Here is a 27,291-nt window from a genome sequence, read left to right as displayed (position 1 = left end):
TCCCTGTTTCATGCACAAATCCAAAACGTCTCAGCCACCTCGGTGACACCCACAGAACACAACTGTGTAGAGTTTACATAAGAGCCATGACACTAATATTTGTGTAAAGTCTTTTGAATTGTAATCTGTGGTCGTCACTGAGTAGGCTGACACCCCATTCCATGGGTGCCCACTCCACAGGTAAGGCTGCACAGTCCAATATGAATATCCAACACAGTGTGTGTATGTCCCCAATTCAATTATGCAGAACAATACATCCAGTGGGATTTGAAATGTTTTTTTTTATTTTTTTATTGATTAATTATAGTATTTATTTTTAAGTTGTATAATAACATTCCAACTTAGTTTAGCATTATCTAGCGCAAATATGGCATTATTCTACTATTTGTATTCATTTGGATCAGTTTCAATGGGGCGGGCGGCTTTTATTTTGAAGGCACACCACACATCCGCTGTTGTGCCTACTCCTTATTGTGTCTAGCTTCACACAGGTCAAGCCCAGCTGTGTTTGCAGGCAGCATCGGCTACATAACCACGTCGGGAGTAGTGCTCTCAACATAGCTCCTATCGCTGTAGAACATGTCTACCTCACGGACAGTCATATGTTTGCTGAGAAATGACTTGCGTCTTCACGACAATGAGGTAAGTTGATTATAAACTGGATCAGAAATGAGTCTAGTAGTCTTCCAAAATGTGTACCGGTGACTTAGCCGTGTTCAACGTGATACAATGTTGCACTTTCTCTTCACTCATGTAAAGTATATTTGGTTTTATCGTGCATTCTCTGATCATTTTATTTTCTTCTCATCTGACACCAATAAACACAAAAAAAAATGCTAAAATCTTCTTGTGGTATAATGGCGGTCCGCAAACAGACGTTATGCCGGTTATAGGCTACACGTTATGTCGGTTATACGCTACACGTTATGCCGGTTATACACTACACGTTATGCCTGTTATACACTACACGTTATGCCATCCCAGACCAATAGACATGATCGGGGTGAAATCCTGTTAACTAGGGTTAGAAATAGTTGCCTGGGTACCCAACCTGCTTGCTCCGGTTTAACCTAACGTAGCAGACGTAAAATCAACGCCTACAAGTGTGATCGGGGATTTCTATTGGAGAAGCAGTTTTATCCTATCTTCATAGTATACGTCTTGGGTGTAAAGTCCAAAAGCGGAAGTCCTGTCACAGACCCTCTTTCCTATTGGTCAGTGCCATCTGGGATCTCTACCATAACCATTTAAAATGTAGACTTCGATGGGGTAGGGACGTCCCAAAGATACCGGGTAGCACGGAGCATTTCCCCTGAAAACCAGAACGTCTGGCAGCACTGAGGTAAAATAATACCAACTACACCACAGGTAGCAGCACTGAGGTATAATAATACCAACTACACCACAGGTAGCAGCACTGAGGTATAATAATACCAACTACACCACAGGTAGCAGCACTGAGGTATAATAATACCAACTACACCACAGGTAGCAGCACTGAGGTATAATAATACCAACTACACCACAGGTAGCAGCACTGAGGTATAATAATACCAACTACACCACAGGTAGCAGCACTGAGGTATAATAATACCAACTACACCACAGGTAGCAGCACTGAGGTATAATAATACCAACTACACCACAGGTAGCAGCACTGAGGTATAATAATACCAACTACACCACAGGTAGCAGCACTGAGGTATAATAATACCAACTACACCACAGGTAGCAGCACTGAGGTATAATAATACCAACTACACCACAGGTAGCAGCACTGAGGTATAATAATACCAACTACACCACAGGTAGCAGCACTGAGGTATAATAATACCAACTACACCACAGGTAGCAGCACTGAGGTATAATAATACCAACTACACCACAGGTAGCAGCACTGAGGTATAATAATACCAACTACACCACAGGTAGCAGCACTGAGGTATAATAATACCAACTACACCACAGGTAGCAGCACTGAGGTGAAGTAATTGTGTGTAGTCAGGTAGCAGCACTGAGGTGAAGTAATTGTGTGTAGTCAGGTAGCAGCACTGAGGTGAAGTAATTGTGTGTAGTCAGGTAGCAGCACTGAGGTAAAGTAATTGTGTGTAGTCAGGTAGCAGCACTGAGGTAAAGTAATTGTGTGTAGTCAGGTAGCAGCACTGAGGTAAAGTAATTGTGTGTAGTCAGGTAGCAGCACTGAGGTAAAGTAATTGTGTGTAGTCAGGTAGCAGCACTGAGGTAAAGTAATTGTGTGTAGTCAGGTAGCAGCACGAGCAGCGATGACATCATCACAACACATTTAAGTGTGTGCCCTCAGGCCACTACTGTACATATCGACAACACAACATCTATGTGTACGTGTGTGTATAGTGCGTATGTTATCGTGTGTGTGTGCATGTGCCTGTGTGTGTGTCTCTTCACAGTCCCTGCTGTTCCATAAGGTGTATTTTTATCTGTTTTTTAAATCTGATTCTACTGCTGCATCAGTTACCTGATGTGGAATAGAGTTCCATGTAGTCATGGCTCTATGTAGTACTGTGCTCCTCCCATAGTCTGTTCTGGACTTGGGGACTGTGAAGAGACCTCTGGTGGCATGTCTTGTGGGGTATGCATGGGTGTCTGAGCTGTGGGCCAGTAGTTTAAACAGACCTCTGGTGGCATGTCTTGTGGGGTATGGATGGGTGTCTGAGCTGTGTGCCAGTCAGTTTAAACAGACCTCTGGTGGCATGTCTTGTGGGGTATGGATGGGTGTCTGAGCTGTGGGCCAGTAGTTTAGACAGACCTCTGGTGGCATGTCTTGTAGGGTATGTATGGGTGTCTGAGCTGTGTGCCAGTAGTTTAAACAGACCTCTGGTGGCATGTCTTGTGGGGTATGGATGGGTATCTGAGCTGTGTGCCAGTCAGTTTAGACAGACCTCTGGTGGCATGTCTTGTGGGGTATGTATGGGTGTCTGAGCTGTGTGCCAGTCAGTTTAAACAGACCTCTGGTGGCATGTCTTGTGGGGTATGGATGGGTATCTGAGCTGTGTGCCAGTAGTTTAGACAGACCTCTGGTGGCATGTCTTGTGGGGTATGTATGGGTGTCTGAGCTGTGTGCCAGTAGTTTAAACAGACCTCTGGTGGCATGTCTTGTGGGGTATGGATGGGGTGTCTGAGCTGTGGGCCAGTAGTTCAGACAGACCTCTGGTGGCATGTCTTGTGGGGTATGTATGGGTGTCTGAGCTGTGTGCCAGTAGTTTAGACAGACAGCTCTGTGCATTCAACATGTCAATACCTCTCACCAATACAAGTAGTGATGAAGTCAATCTCTCCTCCACTTTCAGCCAGGAGAGATTGACATGCATATTGTCATGACGTTGGCCTCTTTTGGTACAGGGAGGACAGTTGACCCCCTCCCTTTTGCACCACCACCCAACCTACCTTCCCCCCAATCCACCCTGTGTGTAAAGGGTTGTAAAAACTCTAAAATTCCAGGAGAGTCTCTGGCCACATGGCCCATCGAGAGACACAGGAAATTCTTCCAACTCATAGAATTGGGGAGCCAAGCGACATTTTGTGTTCTGAAGAAGGTATGGAAGATTGGTGAAGAATCCAGCTACGAACTGGTCCGCTTGGTACAATTTTGTGATACTCAGAAGAGACAATATAGCCATATTACCATAAAACTGTTTATATAATAGCTTCAGCTTGAGACTCGCATCATAATGGGTTTATGGAATGTATTAATAAGGATAAAGCTTTTGTAATACATTGAGATGCTATGTACTGATGTTAATGTGATAGAATTGTATTTCTGTAACCAAGTCTAGCTCAGTCATCGGCACGCCCCCAGGGACACATACAGGACCAGGCGTCATTTGACAAGCCTGTTCAAGGGTCACTATAAAACCCTCCCTGATTTACATTTCTTTAGACCAGGCCTCCACTCCGTTGGCCTATAGGTTTTACCTTCCAATTCCTCTACTGAAAGTGAACCATACCCCGTGGTTAACTTTTAGACTATTGAGACCGACAGAATAAGAACAAGTCTTTGATATTAATTATTAGTCTGCAGCTAAGTAAATTATATCATCGAACGCGAAGACCAACGAAACAACCATTCTATGACGACATTAATGAATGTCGCTCTGAAAGATCCATTCTAACCGAGAGAGAGACTCTCCATCAGAACTACTCTCCAACAAGAATCAGAACGACACACTGAGCGTAAATATATATTGATTGCAATTGTTCCCAAATGAGTGAGCCTTCAATTGCCAATGGTTAATATTAATGAACTCTGTAGGTGTGCATTCTCAGCTGACCGTTTATGACCCATTGTCTAACAGACCAGCCATGCCTGTTTTAGACCACTAGGGCACATTACGCTACCAATGCTTTGTGACGATAATTACTGTTTGTATGTTTTCTGTTAATTACTTAGTGTAGTAAATAAATGATTTTAAGACAATTGATGTATGGATGATTTTAGTAAAGACTGGGTTCGTGCAGATACAACAATTTATGACGTTTGGAATGAGACTGGACTAGAGGTAAAATACACCATTTAAACTTAAGAAGATAATCGGCCTATACTATAATAGAATATAATATTATAGTACAGGAAAGTTATATTAGGAAAATTATAGCTTTGTAATCTGAATATTCTCCTTGGTGCCCCTATCTCCTAGTTAATTACAATTAAACGATTAATCAGTTTAATCGCGTGATAATTACAGGGAGTTAATTGATAAACATATCTTCCGTTTAATGGTACCCCCAAAGACACGACAATATTATTAATATTAGCTCTCTGTGTGCATCCAAGGGCCAGCCGTGCTGCCCTGTTCTGAGACAATTGCAATTTTCCCGTGTCCCTCTGTCACCTGACCACATGACTGAACAGTGTGGTGGTTCATTTCTGTCTCATCAAATGAGGAGAGACAAACTTAACACACGAGTCAGAGTTATACTTAAACTCAATCTTTAATAATAAGAGCTTTGCAATAGCAATGACTTGTCAATGATTCACCATTTTCTAATGATCCATTGAGAGTGACAACACAATGGCTACTGAGATCTTTTATAGCGAAGATCCACCCCCCTAGTCGACATGACAAACCACAGATATTAGGAACAGTTCACAGTGAGACTTCATAAATGAGAAAGGAGTATCCCGTAGCCAGATAGCATTCGCTATAAATTATCGTTCCGTTTGTCCCCTAAGACGAGGTTGCTATCTTGTTCCTGTTACTCCTAGCACAAAAACATAATCTCATCCAATGGCATAAATCAATTGTCAACTCTAGATACTCCCATCTCAAGTAAAACCCTTCTTGACCACACTCCTGGACAAGCTCACTGAGGAGAGTGAGCCTCTAGGTCATATACTATCCCAAGATAAGTGCAACATCAGAGGACATCCAATGGTCCAGACACTGCCATACACCTTCCCCCAATAGAAAAGGAGGGAGTGACTGGCGCACAGACATTGTGGAGACAAGTAATTGGTTCCCCATTAATCACGCCATCCCTTCACATGGTTTAACAGATACATTCACATATGAAGACAATGTTCCATCCTGTCCTCTTCCCTTTCTGATATTCTGCATAGCACCAGGGATATGTAAAAGACAGGCCTGACCTCTCCCCTCTCTGAGCCCCAGGTGACTGAGGCCCGGGGTGACTGAGGCCCAGCTGAGGGAAGAAATGCAACTGCCAACACCAGAGTCTGAAGGGATACATTCTAATAACAAGTATATAACATCAGCATATTATGCAGATAAGACATCTTAATTATCTATGTTACCCAACTAATTCTGATTCATCCACCACAACAGTAGTCCAGGTGCGACAAAACCTGGGCCTGTAGGACCTGCCTTGTTGATAGTGTTGTTAAGAAGGTAGAAACTAGGGCCTGTAGGACCTGCCTTGTTGATAGTGTTGTTAAGAAGGTAGAAACTAGGGCCTGTAGGACCTGCCTTGTTGATAGTGTTGTTAAGAAGGTAGACACTAGGGCCTGTAGGACCTGCCTTGTTGATAGTGCTGTTAAGAAGGTAGAAACTAGGGCCTGTAGGACCTGCCTTGTTGATAGTGCTGTTAAGAAGGTAGAAACTAGGGCCTGTAGGACCTGCCTTGTTGATAGTGCTGTTAAGAAGGTAGAAACTAGGGCCTGTAGGACCTGCCTTGTTGATAGTGTTGTTAAGAAGGCAGAGCAGTGCTTTATTATGGACAGACTTCTCCCCATCCTAGCTACTGTTTTATCAATATGTTTTGACCATGACAGTTTACAATCCAGGGTTACTCCAAGCAGTTTAGTCACCACAACTTGCTCAATTTCCACATTAGTCATTACAATATTTAGTAGAGGTTAATGGTATAATGAGTCATTTGTCCCAAATGCAATGCTTTTCGTTTTAAATATTTAGGACTAACTTATTCCTTGCCACCCATTCGGAAACTAACTTCAGTTCTTTGTTAAGTGTTGCAGTCATTTCAGTCGCTGTAGTATCTGACGTGTGTAGTGTTGAGTCCTCTGCGTACATCGACACACTGCTTTACTCAATGCCAGTGGAATGTTGTTAGTAAAGATTGAAAAAAGTAAGGGGCCTAAACAGCTACCCTGGGGAATTCCTGATTCTACCTGGATTATGTTTGAGAGGCTTCCATTAAAGAACACCCTCTGTGTTCTGTTAGACAGGTAACTCTTTATCCACATTATAGCAGGGGGTGTAAAGCCATAACACATCCGTTTTTCCAGCAGCAGACTATGATCCATAATGTCAAAAGCCACAATGAAGGCGTGACAAAACAGCCCCCACAATCTTTTTATCATCAATTTCTCTGACGATCAACAGTCATTTGTGTAAGTGCTGTGATTGTTGAATGTCCTTCCCTATAAGCATGCTGAAATTCTGTTGTCAATTTGTTTACTGTAAAATTACATTGTATCTGGTCAAACACTATTTTTCCAAAAGTTGACTAATGGTTGGTAACATGCTGATTGGTCGGCTATTCGAGCCAGTAAAGGGGGCTTTACTATTCTTAGGTAGGGGAATGACTTTAGCTTCCCTCCAGGCCTGAGGGGGCACACTTTCTAGTAGGCTTAAATTGAAGATGTGTTAAATAGAAGATGCAATATCGTCCACTATTATCCTCAGTAATTTTCCATCCAAGTTGTCAGACCCTGGTGGCTTGTCATTGTTGATAGACTACAATAATTTGTTCACCTCTTCCACATGTACTTTATGAAAAAATCCTTAAAAGTAGTTGACAATATTGTTGGGTTTTGTGATGACTGATGGAGCTGAGTTTACATGTTTGTGCTCCAACAGCTTTTTACTATCATTCTTTATATCATTTATTTGTTTCATAGTATAATTTTTTTTTTAATTCACTTTAGTCACATGATTTCTCAATTTGCATTACATTTGCCAATTGGTTGTGCTCCTTGTCTTATTTCCCTGTCAACCATTTTTAAATTGCTCATCAATCCAAGGGGATTTAACAGTTTTTAATCTTTTTCTTAATGGGTGCTTACTTATTATTAACTGGGAGAAGTAGTTTCAGAAATGTGTCAAGTGCAGCGTGCTGTTTCATGAGCTGGAATAAAAAGATCCCAGAAATGTTCCATACACACAAAAAGCTTAGTTCTCTCAAATTTTGTGTGTTTACGTCCCTGTTAGTGAGCATTTCTCCTTTGCCAAGATAATCCATCCGCCTGACAGGTGTGGCATATCAATAAGGTGATTAAACAGCATGATCATTACACAGGTGCACCTTGTGCTGGGGACAAAAAAGGCAACTCTAAAATATGCAGGTGTCACACAACACAATGCCACAGATGTCTCAAGTTTTGAGGGGGAGCGTGCAGTTGGCATGCTCACGACAGGAATGTCCACTGGAGCTGTTGCCAGGGATGTTCATTTCTCTACCATTTAGAGAATTTGGCAGTACGTCCAACCGGCCTCACAGCCTCAGCCCAGGACCTCCACATCCTGCTTCTTCACCTCAGTTGACCGTTGTAACTTCAGTGGGCAAATGCTCACCTTCAATGGCCACTGGCACGCTGGAGAAGTGTGCTCTTCACAGATGAATCCCGATTTCAACTTTACCGGAGAGATGGCAGACAGCGTGTGTGGCCTAGCGTTTTGCTGACGTCAACGTTGTGAACAGAGTGCCAGGTGGTGGGGTTAAGGTATGGGCAGGCATAAGCTACTGAAAACGAACACAATTGAATTTTATCGATTGCGATCTGAATGCACAGAGATACGAGATCCTGAGGCCCATTGTCGTGCCATTCATCCGCCGCCATCACCTCATGTTTCAGCATGATAATGCACGGCCCCATGTCACAAGGATCTGTACACAATTCCTGGTTGCTGCAAATGTCCCAGTTATTCCATGGCCTGCATACTCACCAGACATGTCACCCATTGAGCATGTTTGGGATGCTCTGGATTGACATGTACTACAGTGTGTTCCAGTTCCTGCCAATATCCAGAAACTTCAAACAGCGGGACAACATTCCATAGACCACAATTAACAGCCTGATCAACTTTATGTGATGGAGATGTCGAGCTGCATGAGACGAATGGTGGCCACACCAGATACTGACTGATTTTCTGATCCACGCTCCTACCTTTAAAAAAAAAAATAGTTATCTGTGACCAACAGATGCATATCTGTATTGCCAGTCATGTGAAATCCATAGATTTTAGAGCCTAATTAATTTTTTAATTGACTGATTTCCTTTATATGAACTGTAACTCAATAAAATCTTTGAAAGTGTTGCATTTATGTTTTTGTTCAGTGTAAATAACGCACTAACATAGGGTCTTGAAAAGTTTCTTTAGGTCCAGACAGTAACAGTGTTCATTTTGTTTCATGGATGAGTCAGTGTTCACTTTGGCACCAGTCCAGTGTTGACACACAAGTAGCACGGCTTGCTAGCTAGGCTAAATAACTTGCTGGCTTGATAGAACCTAACTAAACTTAGCAAAAAAAAGAAACGCCCTCTCACTGTCAACTGCGTTGATTTTCAGCAAACTTAACACGTGTAAATATTTGTATGAACATAACAAGATTCAACAACTGAGACATAAACTGAACAAGTTCCACAGACATGTGACTAACAGAAATGGAATAATGTGTCCCTGAACCCAAGGAGGGGGGGGGGTCAAAATCAAAAGTTTCAGTCAGTGTCTGGTGACCACCAGCTGCATTAAGTACTGCAGTGCATCTCCTCCTCATGGACTGCACCAGATTTGCCAGTTCTTGTTGTGAGATGTTACCCTACTCTTCCACCAAGGCACCTGCAAGTTCCCGGACCTTTCAGGGGGGAATGGCCCTAGCCCTCACCCTCCGATCCAACAGGTCCCAGATGTGCTCAATGGGATTGAGATCCGGGCTCTTCGCTGGCCATGGCAGAACACTGACATTCCTGTCTTGCAGGAAATCACACACACAGAACGAGCAGTATGGCTGGTGGCATTGTCATGCTGGAGGGTCATGTCAGGATGAGCCTGCAGGAAGGGTACCACATGAGGGAGGAGGATGTCTTCCCTGTAACGCACAGCGTTGAGATTGCCTGCAATGACAACAAGCTCAGTCTGATGATGCTGTGACACACCGCCCCAGACCATGACGGACCCTCCACCTCCAAATCGATCCCGCTCCAGAGTACAGGCCTCGGTGTAACGCTCATTCCTTCGACGATAAACGGGAATCCGACCATCACCCCTGGTGAGACAAAACCGCCACTCGTCAGAGAAGAGCACTTTTTGCCAGTCCTGTCTGGTCCAGCGACGGTGGGTTTGTGCCCATAGGCGATGTTGTTGCCGGTGATGTCTGGTGAGGACCTGCCTTACAACAGGCCAACAAGCCCTCAGTCCAGCCTCTCTCAGCCTATTGCGGACAGTCTGAGCACTGATGGAGGGATTGTGCGTTCTTTGTGTAACTCGGGCAGTTGTTGTTGCCATCCTGTACCTGTCCCGCAGGTGTGATGTTCAGATGTACTGATCCTGTGCAGGTGTTGTTACACGTGGTCTGCCACTGCGAGGGCAATCAGCTGTCCGTCCTGTCTCCCTGTAGCGCTGTCTTAGGCGTCTCACAGTACAGACATTGCAATTCATTGCCCTGGCCACATCTGCAGTCCTCATGCCTCCTTGCAGCATGCCTAAGGCACGTTCACGCAGATGAGCAGAGACCCTGGGCATCTTTCTTTTGGTGTTTTTCAGAGTCAGTAGAAAGGCCTCTTTAGTGTCCTAAGTTTTCATAACTGTGACCTTAATTCCCTACCGTCTGTAAGCTGTTAGTGTCTTAACGACCGTTCCATAGGTGCATGTTCATTAATTGTTTATGGTTCATTGAACAAGCATGGGAAACAGTGTTTAAACCCTTTACAATGAAGATCTGTGAAGTTATTTGGATTTTTACGAATTATCTTTGAAAGACAGGGTCCTGAAAAAGGGCTGTTCCTTTTTGTTTCTGAGTTTATATTGCTGGTTAGCTAGCCAGCTAAAGATAATTAAGTGAGCATGTGACGAGGACAGGGCTGCTTACTTGGTGAAGTGTACTTGTGATTATTTACTTTTTAAAATACGTTGTCGTTGGCTGTGGCAAGCTACTCACCGTCAAACCATCATGCCCACTCACTCATTGTGATTTACAGGCTGAATGATGTTCTATGAGCAGCCCGTAGAGCGCCCTCTATCTGTGGAATAAATACCCATACAAATATTATTTTGTAACCCCTGTGTTACTCAACTGTTTCACTGGGCCCTCTATTTTAACCCCTGTGTTATCCAGGTGTTTCACTGGGCCCTCTATTGTAACCCCTGTGTTATCCAGGTGTTTCACTGGGCCCTCTACTCTATTGTAACCCCTGTGTTATCCAGGTGTTTCACTGGGCCCTCTATTTTAACCCCTGTGTTATCCAGGTGTTTCACTGGGCCCTCTACTCTATTGTAACCCCTGTGTTATCCAGGTGTTTCACTGGGCCCTCTATTTTAACCCCTGTGTTATCCAGGTGTTTCACTGGGCCCTCTACTCTATTCTAACCCCTGTGTTATCCAGGTGTTTCACTGGGCCCTCTATTTTAACCCCTGTGTTATCCAGGTGTTTCACTGGGCCCTCTATTGTAACCCCTGTGTTATCCAGGTGTTTCACTGGGCCCTCTATTGTAACCCCTGTGTTATCCAGGTGTTTCACTGGGCCCTCTATTGTAACCCCTGTGTTATCCAGGTGTTTCACTGGGCCCTCTATTGTAACCCCTGTGTTATCCAGGTGTTTCACTGGGCCCTCTATTGTAACCCCTGTGTTATCCAGGTGTTTCACTGGGCCCTCTATTGTAACCCCTGTGTTATCCAGGTGTTTCACTGGGCCCTCTATTGTAACCCCTGTGTTATCCAGGTGTTTCACTGGGCCCTCTATTGTAACCCCTGTGTTATCCAGGTGTTTCACTGGGCCCTCTACTATATTGTAACCCCTGTGTTATCCAGGTGTTTCACTGGGCCCTCTATTTTAACCCCTGTGTTATCCAGGTGTTTCACTGGGCCCTCTATTTTAACCCCTGTGTTATCCAGGTGTTTCACTGGGCCCTCTATTGTAACCCCTGTGTTATCCAGGTGTTTCACTGGGCCCTCTATTGTAACCCCTGTGTTATCCAGGTGTTTCACTGGGCCCTCTATTGTAACCCCTGTGTTATCCAGGTGTTTCACTGGGCCCTCTATTGTAACCCCTGTGTTATCCAGGTGTTTCACTGGGCCCTCTATTGTAACCCCTGTGTTATCCAGCTGTTTCACTGGGCCCTCTATTGTAACCCCTGTGTTATCCAGGTGTTTCACTGGGCCCTCTATTGTAACCCCTGTGTTATCCAGCTGTTTCACTGGGCCCTCTACTCTATTGTAACCCCTGTGTTATCCAGGTGTTTCACTGGGCCCTCTATTGTAACCCCTGTGTTATCCAGCTGTTTCACTGGGCCCTCTATTGTAACCCCTGTGTTATCCAGCTGTTTCACTGGGCCCTCTATTGTAACCCCTGTGTTATCCAGCTGTTTCACTGGGCCCTCTATTGTAACCCCTGTGTTATCCAGGTGTTTCACTGGGCCCTCTATTTAAACCCCTGTGTTATCCAGGTGTTTCACTGGGCCCTCTATTGTAACCCCTGTGTTATCCAGGTGTTTCACTGGGCCCTCTACTCTATTGTAACCCCTGTGTTATCAAGCTGTTTCACTGGGCCCTCTATTGTAACCCCTGTGTTATCTAGGTGTTTCACTGGGCCCTCTATCGTAACCCCTGTGTTATCAAGCTGTTTCACTGGGCCCTTTACTCTATTGTAACCCCTGTGTTATCCAGGTGTTTCACTGGGCCCTCTATTTTAACCCCTGTGTTATCCAGGTGTTTCACTGGGCCCTCTATTGTAACCCCTGTGTTATCCAGGTGTTTCACTGGGCCCTCTATTGTAACCCCTGTGTTATCCAGGTGTTTCACTGGGCCCTCTATTGTAACCCCTGTGTTATCCAGGTGTTTCACTGGGCCCTCTATTGTAACCCCTGTTATCAAGCTGTTTCACTGGGCCCTCTATTGTAACCCCTGTGTTATCCAGGTGTTTCACTGGGCCCTCTACTCTATTGTAACCCCTGTGTTATCCAGGTGTTTCACTGGGCCCTCTACTCTATTGTAACCCCTGTGTTATCCAGGTGTTTCACTGGGCCCTCTATTGTAACCCCTGTGTTATCAAGCTGTTTCACTGGGCCCTCTATTGTAACCCCTGTGTTATCCAGGTGTTTCACTGGGCCCTCTACTCTATTGTAACCCCTGTGTTATCCAGGTGTTTCACTGGGCCCTCTATTGTAACCCCTGTGTTATCCAGGTGTTTCACTGGGCCCTCTACTCTATTCTAACCCCTGTGTTATCCAGGTGTTTCACTGGGCCCTCTACTCTATTGTAACCCCTGTGTTATCCAGGTGTTTCACTGGGCTCTCTACTCTATTGTAACCCCTGTGTTATCCAGGTGTTTCACTGGGCCCAGAGGAATGCTGAACACATCGTTCCCCTGTACTGTTTGGACCCTGGTCATTACCTGGGGACAGCCAACTACAACTTTCCCCGTACCGGCCCCTTCCGCCTGCGCTTCCTGCTGGACAGCATCCAGGACCTCAGGACCAGTTTGATACAGAGAGGCAGGTGAGAGGAGCTGAGCTGCTCTCGTCATAAAGACCGTACCATAATGTACCATACCACACCATAATCTACCATACCATAATGTACCACACCACAACCATACGTACCATAATGTACCACACCACAACCATAATGTACCACACCATAACCATAATGTACCACACCAGAACCATAATCTACCATACCATAATGTACCACACCGTACCATAATGTACCACACCACAACCATGCGTACCATAATGTACCACACCAGAACCATAATGTACCACACCACAACCACACCGTACCACACCATAACCCTAATGTACCATAATGTACCACACCACAACCTTACCGTACCACACCATAACCATAATGTACCATAATGTACCACCGCAGAACCATACCGTACCACACCATAACCATAATGTACCACACCAGAACCATAATGTACCACACCACAACCATACCGTACCACACCATAACCATAATGTACCATAATGTACCACACCACAACCACACCGTACCACACCATAACCATAATGTACCACACCATAACCATAATGTACCATAATGTACCACACCACAACCATAATGTACCACACCATAACCATACCACAACTTTGAGGTCAGTCAGTCATACTTTGCATGGCTGATGCTCCTAACCTATAACAGGTAGTATAACCCCTTTCCTGCCCTATAACAGGTAGTATAGCCCCTGTCCTACCCTATAACAGGTAGTATACCCCCTGTCCTACCCTATAACAGGTAGTATACCCCCTGTCCTACCCTATAACAGGTAGTATAGCCCCTGTCCTACCCTATAACAGGTAGTATAGCCCCTGTCCTACCCTATAACAGGTAGTATAGCCCCTGTCCTACCCTATAACAGGTAGTATAGCCCCTGTCCTACCCTATAACAGGTAGTATACCCCCTGTCCTACCCTATAACAGGTAGTATACCCCCTGTCCTACCCTATAACAGGTAGTATACCCCCTTTCCTGCCCTATAACAGGTAGTATATCCCCTGTCCTAACCTATAACAGGTAGTATAGCCCCTGTCCTACCCTATAACAGGTAGTATACCCCTGTCCTACCCTATAACAGGTAGTATAGCCCCTGTCCTACCCTATAACAGGTAGTATAGCCCCTGTCCTACCCTATAACAGGTAGTATAGCCCCTGTCCTACCCTATAACAGGTAGTATAGCCCCTGTCCTACCCTATAACAGGTAGTATACCCCCTGTCCTACCCTATAACAGGTAGTATAGCCCCTGTCCTACCCTATAACAGGTAGTATACCCCCTGTCCTACCCTATAACAGGTAGTATAGCCCCTGTCCTACCCTATAACAGGTAGTATACCCCTGTCCTACCCTATAACAGGTAGTATAACCCCTGTCCTACCCTATAACAGGTAGTATACCCCTGTCCTACCCTATAACAGGTAGTATAGCCCTGTCCTACCCTATAACAGGTAGTATAGCCCCTGTCCTACCCTATAACAGGTAGTATAGCCCCTGTCCTACCCTATAACAGGTAGTATAGCCCCTGTCCTACCCTATAACAGGTAGTATACCCCCTGTCCTACCCTATAACAGGTAGTATAGCCCCTGTCCTACCCTATAACAGGTAGTATAGCCCCTGTCCTACCCTATAACAGGTAGTATACCCCCTGTCCTACCCTATAACAGGTAGTATAGCCCCTGTCCTATCCTATAACAGGTAGTATACCCCCTGTCCTACCCTATAACAGGTAGTATACCCCTGTCCTACCCTATAACAGGTAGTATACCCCCTGTCCTACCCTATAACAGGTAGTATACCCCCTGTCCTACCCTATAACAGGTAGTATAGCCCCTGTCCTACCCTATAACAGGTAGTATACCCCCTGTCCTACCCTATAACAGGTAGTATACCCCCTGTCCTACCCTATAACAGGTAGTATACCCCCTGTCCTACCCTATAACAGGTAGTATAGCCCCTGTCCTACCCTATAACAGGTAGTATAGCCCCTGTCCTACCCTATAACAGGTAGTATAGCCCCTGTCCTACCCTATAACAGGTAGTATAGCCCCTGTCCTACCCTATAACAGGTAGTATAGCCCCTGTCCTACCCTATAACAGGTAGTATAGCCCCTGTCCTACCCTATAACAGGTAGTATACCCCTGTCCAAAGCTCTCCAGCTCTTTATTATATGTAGTGATAATAACAACGGCAGGTTCAGGACTCACCTGGGCTTCTACTGGTTTTCTTGGAGTGGTCTATCAGAGATCAGGCTTGGAGTGGTCTATCAGAGATCAGGCTTGGAGTGGTCTATCAGAGATCAGGCTTGGAGTGGTCTATCAGAGATCAGGCTTGGAGTGGTCTATCAGAGATCAGGCTTGGAGTGGTCTATCAGAGATCAGGCTTGGAGTGGTCTGCCAGAGATCAGGCTTGGAGTGGTCTATCAGAGATCAGGCTTGGAGTGGTCTATCAGAGATCAGGCTTGGAGTGGTCTATCAGAGATCAGGCTTGGAGTGGTCTGCCAGAGATCAGGCTTGGAGTGGTCTATCAGAGATCAGGCTTGGAGTGGTCTATCAGAGATCAGGCTTGGAGTGGTCTATCAGAGATCAGGCTTGGAGTGGTCTGCCAGAGATCAGGCTTGGAGTGGTCTATCAGAGATCAGGCTTGGAGTGGTCTATCAGAGATCAGGCTTGGAGTGGTCTATCAGAGATCAGGCTTGGAGTGGTCTATCAGAGATCAGGCTTGGAGTGGTCTATCAGAGATCAGGCTTGGAGTGGTCTATCAGAGATCAGGCTTGGAGTGGTCTATCAGAGATCAGGCTTGGAGTGGTCTATCAGAGATCAGGCTTGGAGTGGTCTATCAGAGATCAGGCTTGGAGTGGTCTATCAGAGATCAGGCTTGGAGTGGTCTGCCAGAGATCAGGCTTGGAGTGGTCTGCCAGAGATCAGGCTTGGAGTGGTCTATCAGAGATCAGGCTTGGAGTGGTCTGCCAGAGATCAGGCTTGGAGTGGTCTATCAGAGATCAGGCTTGGAGTGGTCTATCAGAGATCAGGCTTGGAGTGGTCTATCAGAGATCAGGCTTGGAGTGGTCTGCCAGAGATCAGGCTTGGAGTGGTCTATCAGAGATCAGGCTTGGAGTGGTCTATCAGAGATCAGGTCTATCAGAGATCAGGCTTGGAGTGGTCTGCCAGAGATCAGGCTTGGAGTGGTCTATCAGAGATCAGGCTTGGAGTGGTCTATCAGAGATCAGGCTTGGAGTGGTCTATCAGAGATCAGGCTTGGAGTGGTCTATCAGAGATCAGGCTTGGAGTGGTCTATCAGAGATCAGGCTTGGAGTGGTCTATCAGAGATCAGGTCTATCAGAGATCAGGTCTATCAGAGATCAGGTCTATCAGAGATCAGGTCTATCAGAGATCAGGCTTGGAGTGGTCTATCAGAGATCAGGTCTATCAGAGATCAGGTCTATCAGAGATCAGGCTTGGAGTGGTCTGCCAGAGATCATGCTTGGAGTGGTCTATCAGAGATCAGGTCTATCAGAGATCAGGTCTATCAGAGATCAGGTCTATCAGAGATCAGGTCTATCAGAGATCAGGTCTATCAGAGATCAGGCTTGGAGTGGTCTATCAGAGATCAGGCTTGGAGTGGTCTATCAGAGATCAGGCTTGGAGTGGTCTATCAGAGATCAGGCTTGGAGTGGTCTATCAGAGATCAGGCTTGAGATTCAGTGCTTCTTTTTATATCCCTGTTGAAGACACTTTTTTTTAAAATAAAGATTATTTTAATGTATGGTTTGAAATGAGCATTTATTTTATGATGTGAAGCACTTGGTTACTTGTATTGAAAAGCGCTATAAGCAAAATAAAGTTACTATTGTTTACATTAACAGAGCCTTCATCCCATTCTGTTTATACGAGAGAGAGATATGACTAATCCACTACCCAGGATGCAGCTTGCTCTCAGACTGTGTTAACTGGTGCCACTGTGTATTTTTTTCTTCTTCCAGCACCCTGGTGGTGAGACGGGGCAGGCCAGAGCAGGTGGTTGGGGACCTCATTAAGCAGCTCGGTTCTGTTAGCGCTGTGGCCTTCCATGAAGAGGTTAGTAAGTTAGTACACAGCATATTAATAACTCTCTTATTTATCACGGCTATAGCAACATCATATCTATCAATATATGTATCTTACTCACCACTATAGATACTGTATCTAATGCATTTATTTCAATTGACTGATTTCCTTATATGAAATGAAATTGTTGCGTTTATATTTTTGTTCATTTGTATACAGTACCAATCAAAAGTTTGGATACACCGACTCATTCAAGGGTTTTTCTTTATTTTTACTATTTTCTACATTGTAGAATAGTAGTGTAGACATCAAAACTATGAAATAACACATATGGAATCATGTAGTAAACAAACCCAAATATATATGAGATTCTTCAAAGTTGCCACCCTTTGACAGCTTTGCACGGTCTTCGCATTCTGTCAACCAGCTTCACCTAGAATGCTTTTCCAACAGTCTTGAAGGAGTTCCCACATATGCTGAGCACTTGTTGGCTGCTTTTCCTTCACTCTGCGGTCCAACTCATCCCAAACCATCTCAATTGGGTTGAGGTCAGGTGATTGTGGAGGCCAGGTCATCTGATGCAGCACTTCATCACTCTCCTTCTTGGTCAAATATCCCTTACACAGCCTGGAGGTGTGTGTTGGGTCATTGTCCTGTTGAAAAACAAATGATAGTCCCGCTAAGTCCAAACCAGATGGGATGGTGTATCGCTGCAGAATGCTGTGGTAGCCATGCTGGTTAAGTGTGCCTTGAATTCTAAATAAATCACTGACCGTGTCACCAGCAAAGCACCCCCACACCATCACACCTCCTCTTCCATGCTTCACGGTGGGAACCACACATGCGGAGATCATCCGTTCACCTATTCTGTATCTCACAAAGACACAGCGGTTGGAAACAAAAATCTCAAATTTTGACTCATCAGACCAAAGGACAGATTTCCACCAGTCTAATGTCCATTGTTTGTGTTTCTTGGTCCAAGCAAGTCTCTTCTTATTATTGGTGTCCTTTAGTAGTGGTTTCTTTGCAGCAATTCAACCATAATTCCCATAATCCTATATCTCTATCATCCTATATCTATATCTCCCATCACTCTATCATTCTATATCTCTATCATCCTATATCTATATCTCCCATCACGCTATCATTCTGTATCTATATCTCTATCATCCTATATCTATATCTCCCATCACTCTATTATTCTGTATCTCTATCATCCTATATCTATATCTCCCATCACTCTATCATCCTATATCTATATCTCCCATCACGCTATCATTCTGTATCTATATCTCCCATCATTCTATATCTCTATCATCCTATATCTATATCTCCCATCACTCTATCATCCTATATCTATATCTCCCATCACTCTACCATTCTATATCTCTATCATCCTTTATCTATATCTCCCATCATTCTATATCTCTATCATCCTATATCTATATCGCTCATCACTCTATCATTCTATATCTCTATCATCCTATATCTATATCTCCCATCATTCTATATCTCTATCATCCTATATCTATATCTCTCATCTCTCATCACTCTATCATTCTATATCTCTATCATCCTATATCTATATCTCCCATCACTCTATTATTCTGTATCTCTATCATCCTATATCTATATCTCTCATCACTCTATCATTCTGTATCTCTATCATCCTATATCTATATCTCCCATCACTCTATCATTCTGTATCTCTATCATCCTATATCTATATCTCCCATCACTCTATTATTCTGTATCTCTATCATTCTATATCTATATCTCCCATCACTCTATTATTCTGTATCTCTATCATTCTATATCTATATCTCCCATCACTCTATCATCCTATATCTAGATATATATCTATATATCTCTCCACCTTAGTAGTCCAGGTCTCTCCTTTAAAATGTGTATTTTTGTCTCAATGAGACTAACCTGTTTAAATTAAATCAGATAGTATAGACATATACATGGGTTGATAGTTTACCAACAAATCTGACGAGTGCTGACGAGTGCTGTGGGGCAAAACAGACAAGTTTGGCTTAGATTGTTGACAAGATGTGAACTAAATTTAGTCTCCAACACATTTGCACAATGAGTACTTATTGTCTCTCGTTCATCATTAAGGTTGTTGGTTTGCTGGCTAGAGAATTTTAGCCATATTAGGCATAGATCTTAGTCAAAACACCTCAAAACAAGTCATGGTATCAAGAACAAGATGGAACTAGCTGAAACGAGTCACTTACGATTCCTCACATGGTAGTTTCTTGTCATTGTTGCTAGCGATCTGACCATTCAGAATCGTAACACACTCCTTCCGTCCTCATCGTTGTGTTGTGTTTTGTTATCCACTCCTGTAGGTGGCGCCAGAGGACCAGCAGGTGGAGAGAGGACTGAGGGATATTTGTTCTCAGATGAAGGTTAAAGTTCACACCTGCTGGGGGTCGACACTGTACCACCGAGACGACCTCCCTTTCAACCACCTATCCAGGTGAGAGAAGACCACAGGGGTCAAGATCAAGTTCATTTGATTTTATTCATGTGACAGAGAAAGTTGTCCTCTGAGATTGGGCTGCTCAGCGCAGGCTCTCACTGCCTGGATAATCACTACAATATGAAGTCAAGCTCTCACTGCCTGGATAATCACTACAATATGAAGTCAAGCTCTCACTGCCCGGATAATCACTCCAATATGAAGTCAGGCTCTCACTGCCTGGATAATCACTCCAATATGAAGTCAGGCTCTCACTGCCTGGATAATCACTCCAATATGAAGTCAGGCTCTCACTGCCTGGATAATCACTCCAATATGAAGTCAGGCTCTCAACTGCCTGGATAATCACTCCAATATGAAGTCAGGCTCTCAACTGCCTGGATAATCACTACAATATGAAGTCAAGCTCTCACTGCCTGGATAATCACTCCAATATGAAGTCAGGCTCTCAACTGCCTGGATAATCACTCCAATATGAAGTCAGGCTCTCACTGCCTGGATAATCACTCCAATATGAAGTCAGGCTCTCACTGCCTGGATAATCACTACAATATGAAGTCAAGCTCTCACTGCCTGGATAATCACTCCAATATGAAGTCAGGCTCTCACTGCCTGGATAATCACTCCAATATGAAGTCAGGCTCTCACTGCCTGGATAATCACTCCAATATGAAGTCAGGCTCTCAACTGCCTGGATAATCACTACAATATGAAGTCAGGCTCTCACTGCCTGGATAATCACTCCAATATGAAGTCAGGCTCTCAACTGCCTGGATAATCACTCCAATATGAAGTCAGGCTCTCACTGCCTGGATAATCACTCCAATATGAAGTCAAGCTCTCACTGCCTGGATAATCACTCCAATATGAAGTCAGGCTCTCACTGCCTGGATAATCACTCCAATATGAAGTCAGCCTCTCACTGCCTGGATAATCACTCCAATATGAAGTCAGGCTCTCAACTGCCTGGATAATCACTCCAATATGAAGTCAGGCTCTCACTGCCTGGATAATCACTCCAATATGAAGTCAGGCTCTCAACTGCCTGGATAATCACTCCAATATGAAGTCAGGCTCTCACTGCCTGGATAATCACTCCAATATGAAGTCAGGCTCTCACTGCCTGGATAATCACTCCAATATGAAGTCAGGCTCTCACTGCCTGGATAATCACTCCAATATGAAGTCAGGCTCTCACTGCCTGGATAATCACTACAACATGAAGTCAGGCTCTCCTGTGATAGGCTGCCTGACATGTAACCCTTCTCTATCCTCTCCTGTGATAGGTTACCTGACATGTAACCCTGCTATTTCCTCTGCTGTGATAGGCTGCCTGACGTATACACCCAGTTCAGGAAGGCAGTGGAGACCCAGGGCAGGGTGAGGCCTGTCTTGCCCACCCTAGACCAGCTGAAGCCTCTCCCTCCTGGGTCAGGTCTGGATGAAGGCCCCATCCCCTCCCCAGAAGACCTGGAGCAGACAGATCCTGTTAGGGACCCTCGCTCTGCCTTCCCCTGCAGCGGGGGAGAGACTCAGGCCCTGGCCAGACTACAGCACTATTTCTGGGACACGGTGAGTACGTTTCAGTCACGTATGCAGAACAACTTACAGTTAGCGAATTCATCTTAAGATAGCTAGGTGAAACAACCACTCCTCTCAGTCATAACAAGTACAACATTTTCCTCATGCAGCTACATTCTCAAGAAAGGGTACAGTAATGGTCCGGTATTGTTCTGTTATAATGTAGGTTAGGGTCCGGTATTGTTCTGTTATAATGTAGGTTAGGGTCCGGTATTGTTCTTTTATAATGTAGGTTAGGGTCCGGTATTGTTCTGTTATAATGTAGGTTAGGGTCCGGTATTGTTCTGTTATAATGTAGGTTAGGGTCCGGTATTGTTCTTTTATAATGTAGGTTAGGGTCCAGTTATAGTGTAGTTTAGGGTCCAGTATTGTTCTGTTATAGTGTAGGTTAGGATCCGGTATTGTTCTGTTATAATGTAGGTTAGGGTCCAGTATTGTTCTGTTATAATGTAGGTTAGGGTTCGGTATTGTTCTGTTATAATGTAGGTTAGGGTTCGGTATTGTTCTGTTATAATGTAGGTTAGGGTCCAGTATTGTTCTGTTATAATGTAGGTTAGGGTCCAGTATTGTTCTCTGAGGTACATAAAGTCTAAATACACATCATGTACCTTCAGAGGTAGCTAAGCATAATAATCTCACCTGGTACTGGTCACTGCCTTAAGGTACATGTGCGGATAAACTAGTACAATGGTACATATATTTGAATATAAAGGTACAATCATTGGGGTGGAGTGGGGTGACTTAGTGGGAGCGTGGCTTTCACTTAGTTATTTTTGGCCACCCGTGAGTGAAAGTGTTGTACCCATCTTTAAGTGGTCTATGGTTGTACTAATTAAAGTTTGTAGCATGTCCACTGCCAGTTCAGAAGTCTTTATAAATGTTTACTTAAGAGCATGTGATTATAAAGAGTTTTAATTTATATTGTAGTGTTGCTGTTGGCTTAACACTTGCTGGTCGGGGCTACAGTTTTGCAACTTAAAAAGGAACAAAAGTCTTTGTCACTGTGGTGCTACTCTAAAAAGGTACGTTTTGTACCTTTTGGCTCTTTTAAAGGAAAATGTCAACATAATCTCCAGCACCACAGAAACATCAACATACAGTATGTGATAATTGCACATTTCTAGGTTTTGTGGTAAAAAGAATATAGAGGAAGATGTGTGTTTCCAATGACATCATCGGTGTGCATCATGTGATTTCAACCAATTATGACGAGGCTTGCCTGCTAATTCACACGTCAGCCTCCCTATTCACACGTCAGCCTCCCCTCCCTATTCACACGTCAGCCTCCCCTCCCTATTCACACGTCAGCCTCCCCTCCCTATTCACACGTCAGCCTCCCCTCCCTATTCACACGTCAGCCTCCCCTCCCTATTCACACGTCAGCCTCCCCTCCCTATTCACACGTCAGCCTCCCCTCCCTATTCACACGTCAGCCTCCCTATTCACACGTCAGCCTCCCTATTCACACGTCAGCCTCCCCTCCCTATTCACACGTCAGCCTCCCCTCCCTATTCACACGTCAGCCTCCCCTCCCTATTCACACGTCAGCCTCCCCTCCCTATTCACACGTCAGCCTCCCCTCCCTATTCACACGTCAGCCTCCCCTCCCTATTCACACGTCAGCCTCCCCTCCCTATTCACACGTCAGCCTCCCCTCCCTATTCACACGTCAGCCTCCCCTCCCTATTCACACGTCAGCCTCCCCTCCCTATTCACACGTCAGCCTCCCCTCCCTATTCACACGTCAGCCTCCCCTCCCTATTCACACGTCAGCCTCCCTATTCACACGTCAGCCTCCCCTCCCTATTCACACGTCAGCCTCCCTATTCACACGTCAGCCTCCCTATTCACACGTCAGCCTCCCTATTCACACGTCAGCCTCCCCTCCCTATTCACACGTCAGCCTCCCCTCCCTATTCACACGTCAGCCTCCCCTCCCTATTCACACGTCAGCCTCCCTATTCACACGTCAGCCTCCCTATTCACACGTCAGCCTCCCCTCCCTATTCACACGTCAGCCTCCCCTCCCTATTCACACGTCAAGTTAGTGCAGCAGATAGTTAGCTGTTAAGTGGTGCAGATAGTTAGCTGTTAAGTGGTGCAGGTAGTTAGCTGTTAAGTGGTGCAGATAGTTAGCTGTTAAGTGGAGCAGATAATTAGCTGTTAAGTGGTGCAGATAGTTAGCTGTTAAGTGGTGCAGATAGTTAGCTGTTAAGTGGTGCAGATAGTTAGCTGTTAAGTGGTGCAGATAGTTAGCTGTTAAGTGGTGCAGATAGTTAGCTGTTAAGTGGTGCAGATAGTTAGCTGTTAAGTGGAGCAGAGAGTTAGCTGTTAAGTGGTGCAGATAGTTAGCTGTTAAGTGGTGCAGATAGTTAGCTGTTAAGTGCAGCAGATAGTTAGCTGTTAAGTGCAGCAGATAGTTAACTGTTAAGTGCAGCAGATAGTTAGCTGTTAAGTGCAGCAGATAGTTAGCTGTTAAGTGGTGCAGATAGTTAGCTGTTAAGTGGTGCAGATAGTTAGCTGTTAAGTGCAGCAGATAGTTAGCTGTTAAGTGCAGCAGATAGTTAGCGGTTAAGTGGTGCAGATAGTTAGCTGTTAAGTGGTGCAGATAGTTAGCTGTTAAGTGCAGCAGATAGTTAGCTGTTAAGTGCAGCAGATAGTTAGCGGTTAAGTGGTGCAGATAGTTAGCTGTTAAGTGCAGCAGATAGTTAGCTGTTAAGTGCAGCAGATAGTTAACTGTTAAGTGCAGCAGATAGTTAGCTGTTAAGTGGTGCAGATAGTTAGCTGTTAAGTGGTGCAGATAGTTAGCTGTTAAGTGGTGCAGATAGTTAGCTGTTAAGTGGTGCAGATAGTTAGCTGTTAAGTGGTGCAGATAGTTAGCTGTTAAGTGGTGCAGATAGTTAACTGTTAAGTGCAGCAGATAGTTAGCTGTTAAGTGCAGCAGATAGTTAGCTGTTAAGTGCAGCAGATAGTTAGCTGTTAAGTGCAGCAGATAGTTAGCTGTTAAGTGGAGCAGATAGTTAGCTGTTAAGTGCAGCAGATAGTTAGCTGTTAAGTGGTGCAGAGCTCTTGCTGCTTAGTGTGGTGGATGTCACTGCATGATCTACAGTGGTAGTGGTACTTTCATCATGAATACCTTTCGTTTGGTCCAATGATAATATAGCAGACATACAGTACCAGTCAAAAGTTTGGATACACCTACTCATACCAGGGTTTATTTTGACTATTTTCTACATTGTAGAATAATAGTGAAGACATAAAAAATATGAAATAACACGCAATCATGTAGTAACCAAAAAAGGTGTTAAACAAATCAAAATATATTTGAGATTTTTCAAAGTAGCCACCTTTGCCTTGATGACTGCTTTGTACACTCTTGGCATTCTCTCAACCAGCTTCATGAGGTAGTCACCTGGAATGCATTTAAATTAACAAGGTGTGCCTTATTAAAAGTTAATTTGTGGAATTTCTTTCCTTAATGCTTTTTAGCCAATAATTTGTGTTGTGACAAGGTAGGAGTGGTATACAGAAGATAGCACTCTTTGGTAAAAGACCAAATCCATATTATAGCAAAAACAGCTCAAATGAGCAAAGTGAAATGACAGTCCATCATTACTTTGACTCACCTTCTTATCTTAATCTGGAAAATGTCAAGAACTATGAAAGTTTATTCAAGTGCACCTCCAGGCTGTGTAAGGGCTATTTGACCAAGAAGGAGAGTGATGAAGTGCTGCATCAGATGACCTGGCCTCCACAATCACCTGACCTCAACCCAATTTGAGATGGTTTGGGATGACTTGGACCACAGAGTGAAGGAAAAGCAGCCAACAAGTGCTCAGCGTATGTGGGAACTCCTTCAAGACTGTTTGGAAAAGCATTCCTCATGAAGCTGGTTGAGAGAATGTCAAGAGTGTGCAAAGCTGTCAAGGCAAAGGGTGGCTACTTTGAAGAATATAAAATATATTTTGATTTGTTTAACAGTTTTTTGGTTACTACATGATTCCATATGTGTTATTTCATAGTTTTGATGTCTTCACTATTATTCAACAATTAAGAAAATACTAAAAATAAAGAAACCCTTGAATGAGTAGGTGTGTCCAAACTTTTGACTGGTACTGTATGTGTTTGTTGTGTAGGATATTGTGATTCAGCTGGTATGTGTCTCATGCAGGATGCTGTGGCTACCTACAAGGAGACTCGTAACGGCCTGATAGGACTGGACTATTCCACCAAATTCTCCCCATGGTGAGTACCAGCATAGCCACGGGAAGTACGGGTGTTGAGGGTACTGCAGCACCCCCTGAACAATCAGAATGAAACCAGTAGCCCACTGGGCCTTTACTAGTATTACCGGACCGATATAGATGTCTGTAGCGCAGGCAACAGTGTTTTTCAGCGTCTTCGCTTTGGCAAAAACGTAGTTGTATAATTAAGAACAGTATCTTGCAAGATTCAATAGTTGGAATTGTAAGAGTTGTTGCCCTGCGATTGTCATTCTAATGTAATCCAGAGAGAACTAAACCCTGTCCTCAAACATTTACATCAAAAGGTCCATAGTTATGGGCAAAGACACAACAGCAACTGAGCACGTTGAGACATCAAGTGGTTTGTGATGATGTGATGGTGATGATGTCATGATGTGATGTGATGATGTGATATGATGTGATGATATGGTGATGTGATATGATGTGATGTGATGTGATGATGTGATGTGATATGATGTGATGTCGTGATGTGATGTCATGATGTGATGTCATGTGGTGATGTCATGGTGTGATGATGTCATGGTGTGATGATGTGATGTCATGATGTGATGTGATGATGTGACTCAGTTGGTAGAGCATGGTGCTTGCAACACCAGGGTTGTGAGTTTGATTCCCACGGGGGACCAGTACGAAAATGTATGCACTCGCTATAAAATGTATTAGCAGACCGATATAGATGTGTTCAGCGCTGGCAAAAAACAATATGCTGTATCTATAACTGTATTCTACAGGTTGGCTATAGACTGTATCTATAACTGTATTCTACAGGTTGGCTATAGACTGTATCTATAACTGTATTCTACAGGTTGGCTATAGACTGTATCTATAACTGTATTCTACAGGTTGGCTATAGACTGTATCTATAACTGTATTCTACAGGTTGGCTATAGACTGTATCTATAACTGTATTCTACAGGTTGGCTATAGACTGTATCTATAACTGTATTCTACAGGTTGGCTATAGGCTGTATCTATAACTGTATTCTACAGGTTGGCTATAGACTGTATCTATAACTGTATTCTACAGGTTGGCTATAGGCTGTATCTATAACTGTATTCTACAGGTTGGCTATAGGCTGTATCTATAACTGTATTCTACAGGTTGGCTATAGACTGTATCTATAACTGTATTCTACAGGTTGGCTATAGACTGTATCTATAACTGTATTCTACAGGTTGGCTATAGACTGTATCTATAACTGTATTCTACAGGTTGGCTATAGACTGTATCTATAACTGTATTCTACAGGTTGGCTATAGACTGTATCTATAACTGTATTCTACAGTTTGGCTATAGACTGTATCTATAACTGTATTCTACAGGTTGGCTATAGACTGTATCTATAACTGTATTCTACAGGTTGGCTATAGACTGTATCTATAACTGTATTCTACAGGTTGGCTATAGACTGTATCTATAACTGTATTCTACAGGTTGGCTATAGACTGTATCTATAACTGTATTCTACAGGTTGGCTATAGACTGTATCTATAACTGTATTCTACAGGTTGGCTATAGACTGTATCTATAACTGTATTCTACAGGTTGGCTATAGACTAACTTTATTCTACAGGTTGGCTATAGACTGTATCTATAACTGTATTCTACAGGTTGGCTATAGACTGTATCTATAACTGTATTCTACAGGTTGGCTATAGGCTGTATCTATAACTGTATTCTACAGGTTGGCTATAGACTGTATCTATAACTGTATTCTACAGGTTGGCTATAGGC

General features: G+C 43.9%; 1 protein-coding gene across 1 annotated transcript in view; it reads left to right on the top strand.

The window, feature by feature from the left end:
• The first annotated feature begins 466 nt into the window (after positions 1–466).
• cry-dash (cryptochrome DASH) overlaps positions 467–27,291 on the top strand; it is a 41,196-nt gene continuing 14,371 nt past the window's right edge. The window contains exons 1-6 of the mRNA XM_014159920.3: positions 467–642; positions 12,997–13,169; positions 17,156–17,249; positions 19,577–19,707; positions 21,039–21,282; positions 25,463–25,536. Of these exons, the coding sequence (XP_014015395.2) occupies positions 580–642; positions 12,997–13,169; positions 17,156–17,249; positions 19,577–19,707; positions 21,039–21,282; positions 25,463–25,536 (779 nt within the window). The 5' untranslated portion in view covers positions 467–579. The remainder of the gene's footprint in view (positions 643–12,996; positions 13,170–17,155; positions 17,250–19,576; positions 19,708–21,038; positions 21,283–25,462; positions 25,537–27,291) is intronic.

This window comes from Salmo salar, chromosome 19 (assembly GCF_965601325.2).
Source record: "Salmo salar chromosome 19, fSalSal1, whole genome shotgun sequence".
NCBI classification, from domain to species: domain Eukaryota; kingdom Metazoa; phylum Chordata; class Actinopteri; order Salmoniformes; family Salmonidae; genus Salmo; species Salmo salar.
The sequence above is the reverse complement of the archived record's forward strand: the minus strand, read 5'-3'. Positions and strand labels throughout refer to the sequence as shown.